The sequence below is a fragment of the Bidens hawaiensis genome, unplaced genomic scaffold (genome assembly GCF_021521415.1).
Source record: "Bidens hawaiensis isolate Kalapana, Puna unplaced genomic scaffold, B.hawaiensis_p1.1 tig00001382_1, whole genome shotgun sequence".
Lineage (NCBI taxonomy): Eukaryota > Viridiplantae > Streptophyta > Magnoliopsida > Asterales > Asteraceae > Bidens > Bidens hawaiensis.
The window spans coordinates 3,053,204-3,072,798 of NW_027491078.1; the positions used below are offsets into that span (position 1 = coordinate 3,053,204).

General features: G+C 34.8%; 4 protein-coding genes across 4 annotated transcripts; 3 read left to right on the forward strand and 1 right to left on the reverse strand.

Moving 5' to 3' along the window:
- Window positions 1-2,365: 2,365 nt before the first annotated feature.
- Window positions 2,366-5,991, forward strand: LOC143573528 (uncharacterized). Its single transcript, XM_077058385.1, has 6 exons — window positions 2,366-2,639; window positions 3,796-4,004; window positions 4,419-4,662; window positions 4,739-4,824; window positions 4,936-5,027; window positions 5,739-5,991. The coding sequence occupies exons 1-6, from the start codon at window positions 2,400-2,402 to the stop codon at window positions 5,945-5,947; spliced, it is 1,080 nt and encodes a 359-aa protein (XP_076914500.1). The 5' UTR covers window positions 2,366-2,399; the 3' UTR covers window positions 5,948-5,991.
- A 3,148-nt stretch (window positions 5,992-9,139) lies between these two features.
- Window positions 9,140-14,120, forward strand: LOC143573535 (uncharacterized). Its single transcript, XM_077058390.1, has 3 exons — window positions 9,140-9,249; window positions 9,404-9,609; window positions 13,655-14,120. The coding sequence occupies exons 1-3, from the start codon at window positions 9,157-9,159 to the stop codon at window positions 13,950-13,952; spliced, it is 597 nt and encodes a 198-aa protein (XP_076914505.1). The 5' UTR covers window positions 9,140-9,156; the 3' UTR covers window positions 13,953-14,120.
- Window positions 14,121-15,292: 1,172 nt separating this feature from the next.
- On the forward strand, window positions 15,293-17,884 carry LOC143573547 (reticulon-like protein B9). The gene is made up of 5 exons (XM_077058400.1): window positions 15,293-15,392; window positions 16,580-16,760; window positions 16,852-16,981; window positions 17,454-17,523; window positions 17,614-17,884. The coding sequence occupies exons 1-5, from the start codon at window positions 15,293-15,295 to the stop codon at window positions 17,781-17,783; spliced, it is 651 nt and encodes a 216-aa protein (XP_076914515.1). The 3' UTR covers window positions 17,784-17,884.
- A 280-nt stretch (window positions 17,885-18,164) lies between these two features.
- On the reverse strand, window positions 18,165-19,595 carry LOC143573557 (UPF0481 protein At3g47200-like). The gene has a single exon (XM_077058404.1). It carries the CDS (start codon window positions 19,566-19,568, stop codon window positions 18,165-18,167), a length of 1,404 nt encoding a protein of 467 aa, XP_076914519.1. The 5' UTR covers window positions 19,569-19,595.

The following is a 19,595-nucleotide window of genomic DNA, read 5'->3' on the forward strand; positions in this document are numbered from 1 at the left end:
GTTTGTGCGCCTATGGGAGATATTGAGATCTTCCCCGTGGAGGTAGGCCTACACCAAGGGTCTGCATTGAGCATGTTTCTTTTCACGATTGTTTTAAATGAGTTATCAAAGTTGATTTAGGAGGCAATCTCGTGATACATGTTTTTCGCTGACGGTATTGTGATTGTTGCCGAGAGTAAACAATGCTTGAATATTAAGCTAGAGGAGTGATGAACAATGCTAGAAAGTAAGGGTCAAAGAATTAGTCGCTTTAAAACTTAATACCTCCACCGTGACTTTGATGGGGTAAACAGGTGCATGTGGTGGTTATGAAATTAATTTGATGTTGTGGAAATATGTGTTATAAGGTTAAAAAGTTACATTTGAATCAGTTAGAGGTAGATTTTGTTTGATTACACCTTTTAATTACTCAAACCTTTTATTGATTCAATACTAGTTTGCCAAACAGTCCTTATAACATTCAAATAATACTGTATACTTTTGGACAATAACATAATAATCCAAAAGGAAAGAGACATATATGAGAGTTAGAAGGACTTTTAGACTTTAGAGTTAATTCAACCGGAAAATTGTTTATATGGCTAACTTCGTGTATATTCTTTGATTTAAAGTACACATTATTATTAGACTATGATTGATATTCATGAAATGATCTAATAAAAATTTTAATCAAACACGACTAAAACATCCCGACACACACAAAAAAATATTTATGACTCCACTTCTTCGTAAAAGGTCACCTCTTTTTTTTTTTTAATCTCGAACGTTACCATACTCCTAATAACTCCTAAATTACACCATAATCTTCTCAGCGTCTCGATCGAACCCAAAATCTTTTACCTAAGAGGCATGCACCACTTTCTTCCGGGCTAATCCCACAATAACAAGGATGCCTCACTATAATATCATTAACATACAATACATCTCTCTTTCGCTCGTTTATATAAACAACACAACCTACAATCATTTGATACAAACAACAAGAAAATAAATAAATTAATGTCCATATGAATTTAATCAACACAATCATGATTATGTTCGGGATGGAGAGAGCACATTACATTTTCATAATCAATAAGACCATTCAATAGATGGATGGCATTAGTTCCCTAGATTTTCTTGTTTCTTTTCAAGCTTTCATGTGGTTTAATTTTAATTTTGTTGTAAAATTATCCTAGGCATCGTTATTGTGGAAACGTAAAACATATAAATGACTTAAAAAGAAAATAAAACATAAAATTAATAGTCACGTAAAAAATTAAAAATAATAATAATATATGTCAATGGTGGTGGAGTAGTAAGATCGAGATTTGATGTTCCATCTAACCAAGGTTTGATTCTTACCCCCCCCCCCCCTTCCATTTTTAGTTTTGGTGGCACTGGGTGATGATCAGAGACTAGGCGAGTATATGACGTTTACCAGTTGAATCCTTGAACCAAACGAGTTTTATCTCACCGCACTGTTGTGCCTTCGGGCGAGTTTTCACGAGCGTTGATCTTAAGTGAGGGTTTTCCCTGATTGAAAGACGAATGTATCTCAATTAGTCAATGTTGTTAAGATCGGAGCGTATCGGTCGGTCGAACCTGGATTCGATCAACCGATCGGCCCCGTTCTATACAGTTCGTTCGGTTCCTAGAAAATCGGCTTGTACGACCAGGTTCACCGGTCCGACCGGAAAACTGGACCTGCTGAACCGGTTTACTATGACAAAAATATATTTTTTTTAAAACCTTTTTTCAGTCCAAGCCGTCATTTTTAGGAAAAATTGCCTGTTCGGTCCGACCGGTTGAACCGGTGAATCGGTTGCCCGTCCGGTTCGCTGTCCGATCCGGTTATGAAACACTACGATTGGTGTATTTAACCAGGAGCCCATTTGAATGACTAATTGGTCGGTTAAAAAACACAAAAATAAAATAAATAATATTTTATTTTGCATTAAATTTTTGTTCGGCATTAGTTAAAAGAAAGAGTTATTATTATTATATTAATATATTAATTATTATTCCATCTTCGCCTACCCATCCATTTTCTTCACAGACACTGGTTTTCATTTTCATCTCCATCCTTTTCAATTTCCCCCAAATTCAAAACCAATATCAAATCGTTTCAATTCAGTTCAATCCTCATCATCCACCACACCAAAATCAAATCAACACAAAACCCAGATCCAATCTCCATCCAATCGTCAAACCCATCTCCTAATTCCCCCAAATCCCCAATTTCTAGGGTTTTTCAAATCCCCCAAATCCTCAAATCTCCAATTCACCCTCCGATTCGATCCAATTCATCAAATTGAACCAATTCGCCATCTGGGTTTTGAATATCATCCAATCTTGTCGCCTAATTCGTGCTAATTTGAAGGAGTTTGTGGTTATCAATTAGGGTTTTGACGGAGAAGATGTTATGCGCTGGTTTGCAGTTTGGACGGAGTCGTGGTGGAGAAGACAGGTTTTATAATCCGGCGAAGGCGAGAAGGAACCGGCAGAATCAGGAGAATCTCCGGCGGCCGGAAAGTGACGTCACTACGACGGCGGTGGAGGCGGTGAAGGCGGTGCCGGTGGAGCAGTTGCCTGTGTGTAATCTGGAAAGGTTTTTGGAATCGGTTACGCCTTCGGTTGCTGCTCAGTATCCTTCAAAGGTTTATTGTTTATGTTAATATTGTTTTGGTTGACTTTTGGAAGGTCAACTTAGTGGTTTGTTAGATTATTGATTAGTCACCGACCGGCATGCGGTTTAAGTTAAAGTTATCATATTTGCAAGTTAAGAAATTTAGGGATTTGAGTCATTGAGTGTGTAATTAGTAATCTAGAGTTTAAGTATTATATTGTTTATTATTTACGAGTGTTATAGAAGTAGAACTCGCTAGGCGTTAGTCAGCTGGTTACGGGGTGGGGACTAGGAATTAATCGGACATTTTTATATGTAATAATATTCAGTTATATATACGCACAAAAATTTTTATACGTAGTTTTTAGCTTTATTTATGTATGTATACACTATACACACATTTTTATACGTAGTTTTCAGCTTTATGTATATATACACACATTTTTATATGTAGTTTTCAGTTTTATATATACACACACTTTTTTATGTAGTTTTTAGTTTTATATACATACATACATACACATTTTTATATGTAATTTACAAAGGTAGGAATTTATAGAGATATCTGCTGTTTATTTACCAGTGTTGTAGAACTCGCTAAGCATTAGTCGGCCGGTGGGGATGGGGGACTAGCAAGTAGTCGGATTGGAATTTTTCTACATATATACACATTTTTATATGTAATTTTCGGTTTTATATATATTTATATATGTACACACACACATATTTTTATGTGTAGTTTTCAGTAATACACATGCACACATACACACACATTTTTATATGCCATTTTCGGTTTTTTATATACATATATCATATTTTTATGTGTAGTTTTCAGTAATACACACGCACACACACACATTTTTATATGTAGTTTACGAAGGGTGTCGGAATTAACAGAGTTTGTCTGGAAATTGGCAGGCGATTTGGCCTGACTGGATCCAACGAGGGGTGATTTGGTCGGACTAATTTGGCTGATCACCTAAAATTTAGTCAGTCACCGAGCGACTAGCGATTAATCTTCAACTAGTCCCGATTTTTCTGACTTTGTTATTTAACAATCACTATCTACTTCGGGTCAAAATTTGGGGTTGTAGGAGATTGATGTGTAAAATTAGGGTTTAATTAGGCTTTTTAAAACCGATAGGGAGAATTGCTAATGGTGATTTTGGTTGAATTGTGTGTTGCAGAGAGCTATGGGAGGATGGAGAAGTTGTGATGAATATCAACCTTACTTTGTGCTTGGTGATTTGTGGGAGGCGTTTAAAGAGTGGAGCGCGTATGGTGCTGGAGTTCCTTTAATACTGAATGATAGTGATAGTGTGGTTCAGTATTATGTGCCTTATTTGTCTGGAATTCAATTATACATGGACCCTTTGAAAGCTTCAGCAAAATCAAGGTATATAAATTTTTGATCTTTCGAGCTTGATCTTTTTAGTGACTGAATTGTTTCAAGTTTAACGTACCCATTTCTTGTTTTTCTTCAAAGATAATGATTTGTTAAGTTGTTAGTTTCGTCATTTATGAATGTTTCTTTATGGGAAACTTAATTTACATGCAATATGACACTTGTTTTGGCCTATATTTGCTTTTCTTGACTAAGTGTGTGTAATGTTTTTTTTTTTTTTTTCATTTTTATTTTTGTAAACATACACTAGTCTGATCTATGATTGAGTAATTGCTAGAGCCATACATATTTTATTAGTACGGAGAAGTATATCAAGTATGAAATTCTATATTATCGCTTTGTAGCGATTTTCTTTTCTATTAGACATTAATTTTGTTTTTGTTTTTTTTTTTTTTGCTGTGATAGGCAACATACTGAAGACAGTGATGTTGACTCGTTTAGGGACTCAAGTAGTGATGTGAGTAGTGATTATGACCTCCCCAAGAGCGAAATTACTCAGCGGTTGGATCAGTTGTCGTTAAATTACCAAAATGCCTTTCAAGAAGGCTTCTCTAGTGACGAGGGTGAATCTGCAAGGCCTCAAAGTTGTCTTACGTTTGAGTATTTGGAGCGCAATCAACCTTGGGGTCGAGAACCTTTAACCGATAAGGTTTGTTTGTTTATGAAAAAATTTCTAATAACGTTTTTCGATATTATTTTAATTCAAGATTTTATTTGGTGCGTAGATACTTGATCTTGCTCGTTGCTTCCCGGAGTTGAAAACCGTGAAAAGTTGTGACTTGCTAGCTTCTAGTTGGTTATCGGTGGCATGGTACAATCTTTGTGACATCCATGTTATTATTTGTTCCTTTTTTTTATTATTATATTCGTCACGCGTGAACATATTATAATCTGATGGGCTATATTGTGGTTGCTTTAACAGGTACCCGATATATAGGATTCTGATGGGACCCACATTGAAAGATCTTGATGCGTGTTTCTTGACTTTTCATTCTCTTCATACACCAATCACAGGTTTGTAGTTTTCTATATATTTTTTGTTTAGTATTTTGGATTACAAGTCGTTTTATGTTTTGATTCATTGAATAATCAGAATTTGCCAAACGATCAAAACATGAACAAACACGTGTGACGTGTTTTTGTTCGTTCATTTAATTTTAAATGAACAATCGATCAAACACGAACAAAGTTTTTCGTGTTCGTGTTTGTTTGTTTGTCTTACGAAAATGAATGTTTTCGTGTTTGTTTATGTTCGCTTGCTAACATTATAAGCGGAGTGTTTATGAACGTAAATGAACCATAATTGAATGGACATAACTCAACACAGACGAGCATAAACGAACATAATTGAGCGAACAACATTTAATAGTAAACTGTAAACGTAAACATCAGCCCATTGAGCCTAAAAGTTAGTAAAACTAGACTAAATTGTAATGGACCTAAATGATTTAAACGAATATATAAACGAACAGACTTAAACAAACATAAACAAGTGCTCACAAACATGAATGAACGAACAAGACAAGTGTTTATGCGTGCTCGTTTATCTAATAAACGAACTTCCGGCTGAACAGTTCATGGGCATGAGCAATTCACTAAAAACAACTTTTAAACACGACCAAGTTCGGTTAAATTTTAATAGGGTTGTTTGTGTATACGTTCATATCAGAATTTGAACAATTTTTTATTTTTTTATTTTATTTTATTTTATTATTTTTTTGGCAGGCAATCAAGGTGAGCATGCGTCAGCTGTCACGCACCCAGTCCCGAGAATCTCGTTACCAGTGTTCGGTCTCGCTTCATACAAGTTGAAAGCGCCACTGTGGATCAACAATGAAGGCCCGTTGCTGACTGAGTTGTTGCAGGCAGCCGACAATTGGTTGGCTAGTCTTCAGGTTAATCACCCAGATTTTCTTTTCTTTTCTCGTAGATGACGACGACGACGACGATGAAGATGACGCTAAAAAAAGTAAAAAAAAATAAAAAATAAATAAAATGAAAAAAAAAAGAGAAAAGAAAAGAAGACTAATGTTATAAAAAAATGGTTGAGAAAAAAAAAAGGGAAATAAATGTGGATTATATAAAATATAGAGAGGTGAGACAGCTTTATTTATAAAAGGAGAAGTAAGAATCTATGTTGGATGTTGTTTTGTAACATTTTTTTTTTGTTTTTTTTAAGTTATTAAAAGATATGGATGTGAGTGATGTAAGCAGCAGGCTGTATTTTTTCTGTGTCCTGGTGACGTGTTTGTAACCTTATGGATCAGTGTGTTAGTATTATTAGTATCAGTCTTAACTTTATTATTGGTTGTATACTGTTGGGTGCATTTATTTGTGTTTCGATTGATATGTTCAGTTTATGATTTACAAGAGAGAATGAAGGACCCGTGTCTCATACCTGGCCTAATACATGACGTGTATTTGTCGGGTAATGAGTATGCGTGTTAGTTTATTAAAAGTTACCTGTTTTAAGACTTTCGAATATGTTTATAACTGGTTAAATTTTTATACAGTTTTAAATTAATTAAGGAAAATGGAAATAAAAAAAACTAAAATAAATAGTGAATTAGGAGATTATTGTATTATCCTAAGACAACAAGAAAATATTTACATGTATGGTTTTGTTAAAAGGGTATGCATGTATCGGGTAATTGAGCTCGGTACAATGTCATACATGTATCCAGTGGTGAAGCTTGAACGAGTTCGTCGCAGGGGGAGGGGGGGGCTAGAAATGTATTTAAAAATTCATAAATGAGGGGGTCAGACTCATTTGTTTGGTTAAAACGTATAAATTTACACAATGTATACAACTTTTTGGGCGGAACAAGGGGTCAATTTACACTACTAGGCAAAAAAATAGGGGGGCCGGGGCCACTCCGGGCCCCAAGGAAGCTTCGCCTGCATGTCCCATACCTGATTTTGTTTTAATAATCTCATGTTCGGTTTGGTCTAAATTCACTTGTCCCAACTTTCTTTGATCTTGCCATCACTCACAAGAAAGATAAAGCCTTTACTTCCAACACTATTTTACTTGCGTTTGTTATTATTCCGTTGATAATCTTGTTATTTCTTGCTCTCCAAATGCTCCAAATCGTGACTTGAAAGGATTGCTTGAATTAACTTCTGTTGTAACAGACCACAAATCAAGTTATCGTGATATTCCATGGCATCAGAAATCAAGAAAACGTACAAAGACGGAAGTTTACACTTTACACCACCTTGCAGCGCCTTGTCAAATCGTGTCTGCCAAGAGACATGAAACCAACACGTGTTCATCGGTCTCTTGATGATCCAAACAAAAAGGGTAAAGTGAGCCAACTTGGCAACTTGGATATTCCTCCTAAGACCGGTTGTTATGGGGCTGTAAGGCGTAAAAACCATGTGGTTCGACTTCAACGCCCAAAACACCACATGGGGCGTTAAAGCTTGAAAAGTAAAGGGTGGGGCTTGGACACAATCACAAAGAACAAAGAAATGGTGGGGCATTAGGTAACATTTGATATGCGGGATAGGAGGTGGAATGGAATGAACCATTATGAAAGAACGAAGAAAAGTGTATTTGGTTGGCTAAGGGAATGGAGTCACCCACTGCCTTGTTCATTTAATTTCCTTTAAAACACACAAATTCATTCCATCCACCCTTTGTGTTTTTTCATTCCATCCCCGCTTTCACCCTACTCATCTCCACCACCCTCCCACTATTACCATCGATCACCATCGCCACCCGCCACCAACGCCACCTCCACCACCGCCTCTCACCACCCCCACCGTCGTCGCTGCCGACCACTGCCACCCGCCATTACCGCCAACCGCCACCATCATCACACCACCTGCCATCACCAACCACCATCACCAATCACCTCCCACTCTCGCCACCACCGCTCACCACCACTACCACCACCGCCGCCGCCACCCACTACTTCTACCACCGCTTACCGCCAATTTTTTTTTTATCCTTCCTTTTTTTTTTTGCCAGCCTAACAACATTAATTAATTGTTCATTCAATTCCTAGTTTCCTACATGGTAACCAAACAAAACAATGGGATGGTAATAATCAATTCCATTCATTTGTTCATTTCGTTCCCTCATCAATTCCATTCTCTCGTCTATTTCATTAACCCATACCAAACAGACCATATGTGGTAATGGGGATTTAAACCACAACGTCGTGTCAATGAGGTGCGCCACTTAAAGCCCCACTATCTATGTGACAGAGACGTTTAACTTTAGGTTTATAGCATATCCACAACAACCAACCAGCATAATAAGAGCGTGACAAGTAGCAATTCCCCTCAGCAGCAAAACATAATCTACGCTAGAAGCCACTTTAATATCAACTTATTCCAGATACTAATCTTGCTTATCTATCTATAATATATATAAACGAAAACCCTAAAATCCTACGTGTCGCGATGTAGTCGCTCCCCCCTTTTATGGAAGCCACCAGATTGTTTGATTTTTAAATTGAGACCTCTCATTGATTTAACCCAAATTCATGGGTATGAGTCTTACCAAAACCAGATAGCTCTTAAAGGGTTATAACATCTCATTATATTAAAAAATAATCTCATCAAATATTTGATATGAAAATCCTATAAAATAGAGATATACTAAAAATTAATATCCTATTTTGTTTAACAAAAGATATTATTTATAGTTAAAAAACAATTTTATAATAAAGAAAATAAACGGGTAATGGGTATCACCAAACCCATAGCTTTTAAACCGGATTATAACATATCATTTATTTGTGAAGCCATTTAATCATCAAACCTCAAGTATATTAATTATTAACTTTGTTACAATAAATAAAATTAAAATCCAAATATACATATATAAATATTAAAAATAAATAATGCAAAAACAACCCAGGTAAAACAGGATAAAATCTAGTTTATATATATTCGTTTCTCGTGTCACGAAACGTGTCCATAACAATAACCCACACAAATACAAACACAGCTTCTAACATAAGAAACAAAAAAGAAAAAAAAAGCATAACAATAACAAATAACAAAAAGTAAAAGCAAATTCAACAAAAATATCTTACAAAAGCCATTAAAACCAACCTCTACACTCTGTACTACACACACACACTCACCTTCATCATCATCATCATCATCATCATCATCATCATCATCAATGGCGGCCTCAATCTCCGTTCTCGTCGCCATCACCTCTCTCCACCTCATCGCCTTCGTTCTCGCCATCGGCGCCGAACGACGTCGTAGCACGGTATATTCATAATCACATTTATTATTATTATTATTATTATTATTATTATTAATTAGGTTTACTTTACTAGTGTATTCAATTCAGTTACTTATTATATAATCATAATAACATTATATAATGTTTATTATTAATTAATGTTAATAATAATAATTAGGCGAAAGTGACACCGGATCAGTATGACGATTACAACTACTGCGTCTACGCCTCCGATGCGTCCACGGTGTACGGTTTAACGGCGTTTGGATTGCTGTTGATTAGCCAGACGGTAGTTAACGGCGTTACGAAGTGTTTGTGCTTCGGTAAAGGCCTCGTGCGGGGGTTTTCGAGGACTATGGCGGTTTTCTTCTTCGTTTTGTCGTGGTCAGTGTTTCGTTTAACTAATTTGTTGTTATGTTGGTGAATGTTATATTATGTAGTGAAAATTGGAATTGATGTGTTAGTTGTGCGTAGGGATATGAGTTTAGCGAATATTGTTAAGGTTAGGATGCGAATGAGCCGAGCTGTTTGCGAGCTACTTGAGCTTGGAACGATAAAATGCTCGAAACGAGCAGAGGTTTTTTGAGCTCGAGCCTGAAATAAAGCTCGTTTAGTTAATGAGCACGAGCTCCAGCCTTGTGTGGGAAGCTTGTTTAGGCTTGTTGAGCTTTCACGAGCTTTGTGTGTTTTTAACTTTTTACCTATTTTGAGCTTTTATGTATTAGTTTTACACTGAGCTGTCAAGCTCGAACCGAGCTTAGGTTCGTTTAAGGTTTTCTTCAGAATATATAAAAATAGTTGATAATGTATATTAATTAATTAATTAACCGAAATTGAACCAAACCATTCATATTTTCATGTATTTCTAACGTTTTTGCCTCCATTTTCATATATTTCTAGCTTTTATATCTCCATTTCATGTATTTCATGGTGAATGTGTTATTTAATTAATTTTTTGTTACTTAGGCCTTGTTCATGTTAGTGTTCGTCCATTAAGCTTTCATTGGACAAGCGGATGGTTCATGATCAGCTAACTGAACAAAGTTTCTTGTTCGTTTTTGTTCATTAAGGAAATGAACTTGTTCGTGAACGGTCCACGGAAACAAATGAACAGAAACACTGTTTTAGCTATTATTGTTAGGGTTAGGATAAAGTGTGAGCTCGTCAACAGGCAATGCTTTTTTGTAGGGTGCAAACGACTCGAGCTTGGATAGATAAAAAGCTCGAAACAAGCCGAGCTTTTTTGAGCTCGAGCCTGAAATAACGTTCGTTTAGTTATCAAGCCCAAGCTCCAGCTTTGTATGGGAAGCTCGTTTAGGCTCGTCGAGCTTTCACGAGCGTTGTGTGTGTTTTAAGTTTTTTTACCTCTTTTGGACTTCTGTGTATTAATTTTACACTGCACAGTCGAGCTCGAGCTGAGCTTTGGCTCGTTTAAGGTACTACACGAGCTCTCACTGAGCTTAGGCGTGTTTAAGGTTTTTCTCAAAATATATAAAAAATAATAAAAAATGTATATAAATTAATAGATAATTAATTAACCGAATTAACCAAAATTGAACCAAGCGAGGACTATGGCGATTTTCTCTTCGTTTTATCATGGACCTCATGGTGAGTGTTTTGATATATAAAAAATAATAAAAAATGTATATAAATTAATAGATAATTAATTAACCGAATTAACCAAAATTGAACCAAGCGAGGACTATGGCGATTTTCTCTTCGTTTTATCATGGGCCTCATGTTGTTAATTAAATAATTAGTTGGTGATGTTATAATTTATGTGGTGAAAGTTGGAACTGAGGTGTCAATTGTGCGTAGGTATATGAATTTAGCTGTTGTTGTTAGGGTTAGGTTGCAAACGAGCCGAGCTGCTTGCGAGCTACTCGAGCTTGGGTTGATAAAAAGCTCGAAACAAGACGAGCTTTTTTGAGCTCGAGCCTTGTATGAGAAGCTTGTCTAGGTTTGTCGAGCTTGTGTATTTTTAAGTTTTATCTCTCTTGAACTTCTATGAGTTAATATTACACAGCACAGTCGAGTTTGAGCTGAGCTTTGGCTCGTTTAAGGTATTATATGAGCTCGAGCTGAGCTTAGGCTCGTTTGAGGTTTTTCCCAAAATATTATATAAAAATAATTAGAAATGCATATAAACTAATTAACAATTAATTAACCAAATTAACTGATATCGAATCGAACAAAACCATTCATGTTTTCATATATTTCTAGCTTTTATACCTCCATTTTCACATATTTCTAGCTTTTGTACCTCCATTTTATGTATTTCATGTTTGATGCCTCCATTTCATGTATTTATTATTAATATTATGTAGTGAAAATTGGAATTGAGACCTTAACTGTGCATAGGTATATGAATTTAGCTGTTATTGTTAGGGTTAGGGCAAAGTGTGAGCTCGTTAACTGCTTGTTTGATTATACAATTCATATCTGTTAATGTAATTAGGGCGTGATTATAGGGCTGTAAATGAACCGAACCGAACCAGGCCTTATTTGTGTTTGTTCATTAAGCTTTTAGTGGACAAGTGAACGGTTCATGAATAACTAACTGAATGAAATTTATTGTTTGTGCTTGTTCATTAGGGAAACAAACTTGTTCGTGAACGTTCACGAAAATAAATGAATAGAAACACTGTTTTATATGATTAGACTAACCGAGAATGGTTAGTGCCAACAGTTCGGTCCGACAATGAAGTTTGTGTTAGTGTTTTTTTAGCATTCATATGCTAGTTTTACATATAAATTTATCACATAATATTCGTATGCATATCTTTGTTTTATAGTTAGTAATTTTGTATAAATCTACATGATAAGATTAGAAAATTCATTAGAAAGTATTAAAAACCTTTAATAAACAAACAAATGTTAAGGAACATGAACGGGCACAAACAGACACAATCGAACAAACATGCCTCTGTTCATGTTCGTCCATTAAGTTAATCAAGCGAAAACAATTCATGAATAGTTCGCCGAATGTTCTGTTCATTTACAGACCTGGGCGTGAATGTGTAATAATCCAATTTGATACTAAATGATTGATGATTATCCAATCCAAATTTAGCCTGATATGCTACTTGAAAGTAAGGGTATTATGTGATGGATGTTTGTTCAGTGTGTGATTTGAATGTGTCATGTCCGGATTAACATATTCTTGGCTTACTGGATATGTGACGAATATAACGTTTACTCTAATTCTGTTTCTTGAAACTGATACAAACCAAACAGTAATTGTACTCAAGGAGTTGCTTTACAACGGGGATATGTGGCGCAAAAGACTCTTAAACCTCCCAATTACAGTGATTGAAAGTTCAACAGTTACGGTTCTAAAAGAATATAGCCTTATAAAAAGTGCCTATGTTCGTAAGGTTCTCTATAAAGCATGAGGTTATTGGATAAAGAAATAATGTGATATGTTCCTTTTTGGGGAAAGAGAATTTTAGAAATAGTAGAGAACCTGGGAGATTTAGGGGTCAATTCATACTTCATGAGTTTGTTCATAATGGGTTAACAAATAAGAGGGAAATAAATTTGAAGTAGGCTAATAACACACTACTTACAAGAAGCTAATAGAACAAAGAAATAAGGAAGATGCGATAACCTAGTAACCCATGATGCATCGATTGCATGTTTTCACGCCAACATGGTGTTAAGGCGGCGTGATCACATATCATCCACCGTGTCGCCTTGATACCATGCTGGCATGCACTCATGCGCTCTGTGCAACATGTGTTGGAACGCTATTGGGTCTTTTATTTTTCTTTGTTTCTGTTAGTTCTTCTATGTAATGTGTAATTGGTCTATTTTACTTTTATTTTTCTTTTGTTTGTATTCCTATTTATGGGCTTGAGTTTTAAGTCTTGTATATGACTAGGGTCTAGGGCTAACAATTTCTGACACGAAATTGTTAACACGAGTACACGACACATAGTTAAATAGGTTTTGGGTTTGAGCTTAGCAGGCTTCGTGTCGTAAACAGGTCGGCACAATTATGATCATGTCTAAACAGGTCTTAACCTGTTTAGACCTATCTGTATTTTCAATTTTTTTAAACATATACGTATTTTATGATTTGTTAATTAAGACTTTTATGAACTTTTGTTTTAATAAAAATTGTTTTGGATTGTTCTTGAAGAATATTATTATTACTATAATGGATCTTAATTTTTGGTGATCTATATTTTATCTTGTTATTAGTTAATTGTATTAAATGTTCCGAATCGTGTCACTAAATAGGTGATATTAATTGTGCTAAATAGGTCGTTGACACATTTATAAGCAGGTTCGTGTTTGTGTTTGTAGAAAATGACAATTAGTTTATCGTGTCAGTGTGTCATGTTGTGTCTGACGTGTTTAACATGTTTGGACCAGTTTCGCCAGCTAATATGGACCTGTTTCTTTTTAAACATGTGAACAACAGGGTCTCGTTTCTCGGGGCAGAAGCATGTTTGCTTGCAGGATCTGCAAAAAACGCTTACCACACTAAATATCAAGTCATCTATGGTGGCGGTGATCTGTCATGTGAGACCCTACGCAAAGGCGTGTTTGCTGGCGGGGCCGCCTTGATATTCATCTCAATGGTGGCTTCTATATTTTACTATTTGCTCCATTTGAAGGCGGATACGGGTGGGTGGGAGAAACATCAAAGTGAAGGATTGGGTATGGCGTCTTTAGAGAATCAGGATCATGGATCGGTTGGTCGGTTTGAAAAGCTTTGAGTAAGTTACGACGGGTATAATTACGTTAACATCCCTATAATATATTTTAGTGAAAGAGAGTCATGATATTAAGATATGCCTATGGTTTATTAAGTTGAAGTGCAGGTAATATGTATTACTGTAATCTTTTATCTTTGTTATATGTAAAGGTTTTCGGACCCTGATTTCGCAAGCTTTTCAAGGTTTAAACTTTAAACATGAAACATGGGCTGTGTTTTGCTTGAACACTACAGGATCGGAAACTCGATGAGTTGACTAGTTAGACCGGACTAAATGAGCTTGTTCACGCCATTTACAAACACGAGTTGTACTTGTTAAGTGGTTTAGTAAATGCGCAATACTAAAAATTGGCTGAGTAGGTTGAAAGTTCGGGTGTTTACAACCCATTGGCTGAATCTTTAACAACGGCCCTGGAAACCATAAACCAAACTGGTCGCTTTAACGGTTTGGTTTTGATAGTTTGACGAGTTAAATCCGTTTTTCTGTTCTTTTGAAATAGCTCATTAATATTATTTTTATAAATGAATTCTGATTATTATATATATAAGTAGGGTCTCAATTTGACACTTGTTTAAGACGCGATAAGACGTGCTAATAAAAAAAGTGTGGTATGCGATTTTTTTTATGTTCTTTTGAAATAGCTTGTTTAAATTAAATATTATTTTTTAAAAATGAATTATGATTATAATATATATATATATATATATATATAAGTAGGGCTGTCAATATGGCACTTGTTTAAGACATGATAAGACATGCTAATAAAAAAAGTACGGTATGTGTTTTTTTTTTTAAATAATTGAAATTAGTATACTAGACTCCATTATTTTTTTCTTATTAGTACATAAAACTTAAAACTGTCTTAAAGTCATGGTATATAAAGTAGTTAAGCGAGTCGTAGTCATGTTAAATACTTGTGTTAAGCGTGTTGTTTCAAACCTGATAAACACGTTAAGACATGAATTAGCAGTCCTGGTTCCAAGTTTTAAATCGTCATTATGGCTGTTAAACTGCTAAACTATCAAAATTGAACTATATTAATCATAAAACAACTGATTTCAGAGCACAGCTTGTGACAAGTTGCGTACAATGTATTAAAAGCGTATAAAACCAATAAAAATACAGTATAATGATGATATAAATTTTATAGTATTCACTATTATCATTTGGGGCATTTATATAGCTATTTATCAAAAAAATGAAGTAAAAATGGTATAAACTAAAAGCCATTCCAAAGTCATCCCTTTCTTCTGTTTGCAAGCCTTTCTTACACACAAAGCTTTGAACTTTTTGTGACTATAAATTCATCACTAATATAGGTTTTTGTGCACTTGGTTATCATGGCAATATCTTCTACCGATTCAGATCATGACAACAAAAGCTATCAAAATATGGCAAACTTCAAAAGATATTTCCATTCATTCATCGGCAAAGGACAGGGTATTTCCTAAACCATATGTATATTTAACTATTTGTTATGTAGTCTGTTAGTGATTCAAATTGATCGTTAAAAAAGTAAAGTAAATATTGTTGTTTTTTGTTTATCTAGTTATCTCACATGGTTATGATTATAATATGCTGTATTATATTGTTTGGTATTGCTCTACAAATTAAATAAGACAAAAGTGAGACATAAAGAAACATTCAAATTCAACAAAATGCACCTATGTGACACTTTTATATATATTTTTTTAAAGAAAATTCACATTTTATTTGAAGTACAATTTTTTTTTTGTTTTATACCTTTTAATAGATAATAACTTTATACATTTTCTGGCACATGATGATTTTGTTTTCTTTTTTTATTTGAGGTTCTATATAAATTTTGAGTCATGTCGTATGTATAGAATTTATATCGGATATATATCTCATTGAACTGATCGAGTTTTATCTCATCGCACTGTCGTGCCTTCATGTAAGTGTTCACGGGCGTTGGCCTTAGATGGGGTTTTTTTTTCATATCAAAAGACGAGTGTATCCCGATGCGGTGAATTTAGCCAGTAGCCCATTGGGAGGATTCGCTGGCCGTTAAAAATAAATCGGATATATATCAATTTTAAACAAAACTTATATCAAAGTCTAGATGATGAAACAAAATAAAGTGTAGTATCTAATATCTATAAAATGTTATTATCCAATAAAAGTTTTATAAACAATGTGTCTAGGAATGATACATTTAGTAATTACAAAAATGCAAATTGTAAAACACCCATTTAACAATAATAATTTATCATTTGTGTAAAATTAGGAAGACTCTACCTTGCTAAATAATGGTCAACTTTTTAAATAAATTAAAGATTTGATGCTCCATGAATATATATATATATATATATATATATTATAATAACCTTTTACTTTTCTAGGGATGTCATGAAAATCACTACTTTTTGTTGGGAAACACTTTCTTATCAAAACTATTTGTTTATTATTTATATTCTGATCCATGTTGGCGCAAAATGTAAGTTTTTAAAAAGTACAGGGCCTATATTTGTTTCTGAAAGGTCTCTAAAACTACACTCAACTTACATTGCATTAATACCATTTACCACCCCTCAAGTTTTGTTTTTTTGAATTTAACCACAAAATATTTTGACACCATTAACAAAAACTTTGATGTACACTTACAGTATCAGAAGTGCTTTTATGGAGGAACACAAGATTATCAGCGTCAGTCTTGTTAGGCGTTACCGTGGTTTGGTCTCTTTTCGAGCTTTACGAGTATAACTTTGTTTCGCTTGTTTGTCACATCACGATGGCCGCCATGTTGATCATATATGCCACATACACTATGGCAAAATATACTCAATGGTAACACCTTTTTGTATATTCAATTTATCTTACCTAAAAAGAATAAAATTTATGATAAATCATTAAAAGTTATGGTTAAATTTTCATCTAGGGATCTTCCTGATTTTGAAGAGATCACGATACCTGAATCCATGTTTAAATGGTTGTACAGAAAATCGAACATAGTGTTACTTAAGTTCTATTACACGGCAAGTGGAGAAGATCTCGTTCGGTTTCTCTCGGTATGTGTGAAAATTTCATTAAACTAGAAATTTGGCACGAATGGGGTTTGCTTGCATTCATTGTTTAACTTTAACTGAACAAACAAACATAGATGCTTAAATTAATTGTTTTCTTGTTCGTGTTCGTTCATTAAGAAATGAATGTGTTCATTTACGTCCGTTCATTAATAATATGAATGAAAATAAGTGAGTATAAGCAAACACACACAATATCTAATATTTTGAAAGTAAACAACAATATGCCTTTAGTAACCATAACAATATATGATATGGGATGATTTTAAAATGGATGCCCTTAACTTCTTTGAATAAATATGTGAACAACACACAAATAGGACAATTGTTCGTGTTCATTCATTTAACAAATTAAACAAAAGATTTTGTTAATATCTGTTTGTTTATTTAATAAACAAACTTACAAGCATACCAAAAATGTCATAATATTGAGTAAATATTGTTTTCTTTCTTGTAGACAATGGCGATACTATGGACGATATCGATTATTGGTAGTCATTTCAGCTCGTTAAATCTCATATATCTTTGTAAGTTCCACGATCGAAGCACATTTTTGTGGACATTTTCGATGGCATTCGCGTGACTGGTTAATTTTTGGGTTTGATCATTTTTTGTAGGTTTTCTTTGTGTTGGAACCTTACCAGCTTTGTATGTAAGACATGAGAGCGAAGTTGATTATCTTGTAAGCAAAGCAATCAAAGACGCGAAAAGATTGTTGGAACAGTTTAACTCGAGCATTCTTAGCAAGATCCCGAGAGGACAAGTGAAAGAACATAAGAGTAACTAAACCGCAAAAATGTAACATGTTATATGTTATATGAGACGTGTATCCGTGTCATTTTATGTACAAATGTAGATATTAAACATGATTTATATTAAAACATTTATGTTGCGTTGTAAACAAACCATACATAAACTAAGTTTAAGCTAAATGAGTTAAATACTAACAAACTACAGTCTTTGTTCCTCATACAAAGCAATTAGACAATAATATTGATGCGTAAACACTAGAGATGTTCATTCTCGAAAACAAATCTTATTTATAGCACTCGAACAAATATGATCTTATTAAGAAAGCCAAGCATGCATCAATAGTAATCGCAACACACAAATAAAAACACAACACACCGAAACATACAATGAGAGCCATCAACTCGTCGCCTCATAATTATAGGTGATGCTTATCATTCAAAAACTCGCAAAGTTTATCACATTCGGTTTTGGGACTCCAAACACTGAAGAAAGCTTGAACAGCACTAAGAATAAGAGCCATCATACCTCCAAGAAGTGCTAAAAATGCCCATGGGCTCTTCACATATTCATGCTTAAGTTGGGACATAACTGTGTTCCTCCGACGCTCATAATGCCGTTGTATCTTGTTCTTAGCATCGAAATACGCTAAGTTATCTGGAACCAAATCAGTTCCTATTTCATTGAACAATTTTGCAACTTCTTTATCACTCCCTAACGAGTTTTCAAGCACCCCAGCTTTTCGAAGAGCCTTAACATCCTCAGGGTAATCAATCAGAGAATCAAGAAGACATACATACGATGTAACCCACGTATCACTTGTGCGCATTTCATAGGCTATCAAGTTTAACAACATAGGCTTGGTGGAATCGTCCACGATTATTGGAGGGAGTTCTACACTCGCTCTAAACCACCACCAACTATTAATAAACTTGACATGAGCCAAACACATATTGCTACTTGGCTTGAAATGGATCCCTACATCCATAAGCTCGTTAACATTGCGAAAAGTGCACCTATAATTTTTTTCATTCTTTGGAACATTGATATTATGAGTAAGAGTACGATGAAGAAGATGGATAAGATGATACGGTTCATTGTCTCCAGCCAACTCCATTTTTTGCTCTCCGCGACAAATTTTGTCATTTTGGATACAAAACATTGCTTTTAACCACTTTCTTTTCGTCTTCTCGGGTGACAATATATTCTCATGGATGAAACTATTAATCTTTTTGTTTAACCATTCATATTGTCCCAACTCCTTCATCCCTTCAAGTAGAGCTTTGAAAGGAACTTGGTTCTCCAACAAGAACAAATCTTGATGAAGAAACACAACTTGGTGCATGTTTAACCCTTCATAATCTTCGGGTTTCCCGCCAAAAATGTATTGGATGTAATACAAGATAAAACAAGAATCTTGCAACATCATCTTGGTGAACTCCTTGTTGGAATATTGTGTTGTTGAGTCTTCTTCATAGAAGCTTCTTAAGTCTTTCACCATTTGTGGATCACCAAGCCTTTTGTACAAACTTCTTAGGGTTTCTTTATTTTTTGAAAGTAGCTTCATTGTGAAAACCGGCTTGAGTTTCTCGACCAACTCGAGTTTCTCGTTCCCAAAATGGTGTGGGCCAATAGAAACAACCTTCGGAACATAGTATTTCTCGTACTCGCCTTTCTCTATTCCTGATACCCTACGGATTCGAGCGATTGATGGAAGTGGTGGAGGGGCATCGCCATTCATAATTGAGTCGATGACCCATTGTTCGTCTTCGGGTTGATCTCCACTAGTGATGTTGGGTGGGGTTATGTCTTGGGCAGACATTTTTAGATTTTGAGGTTTAGTGTTGGT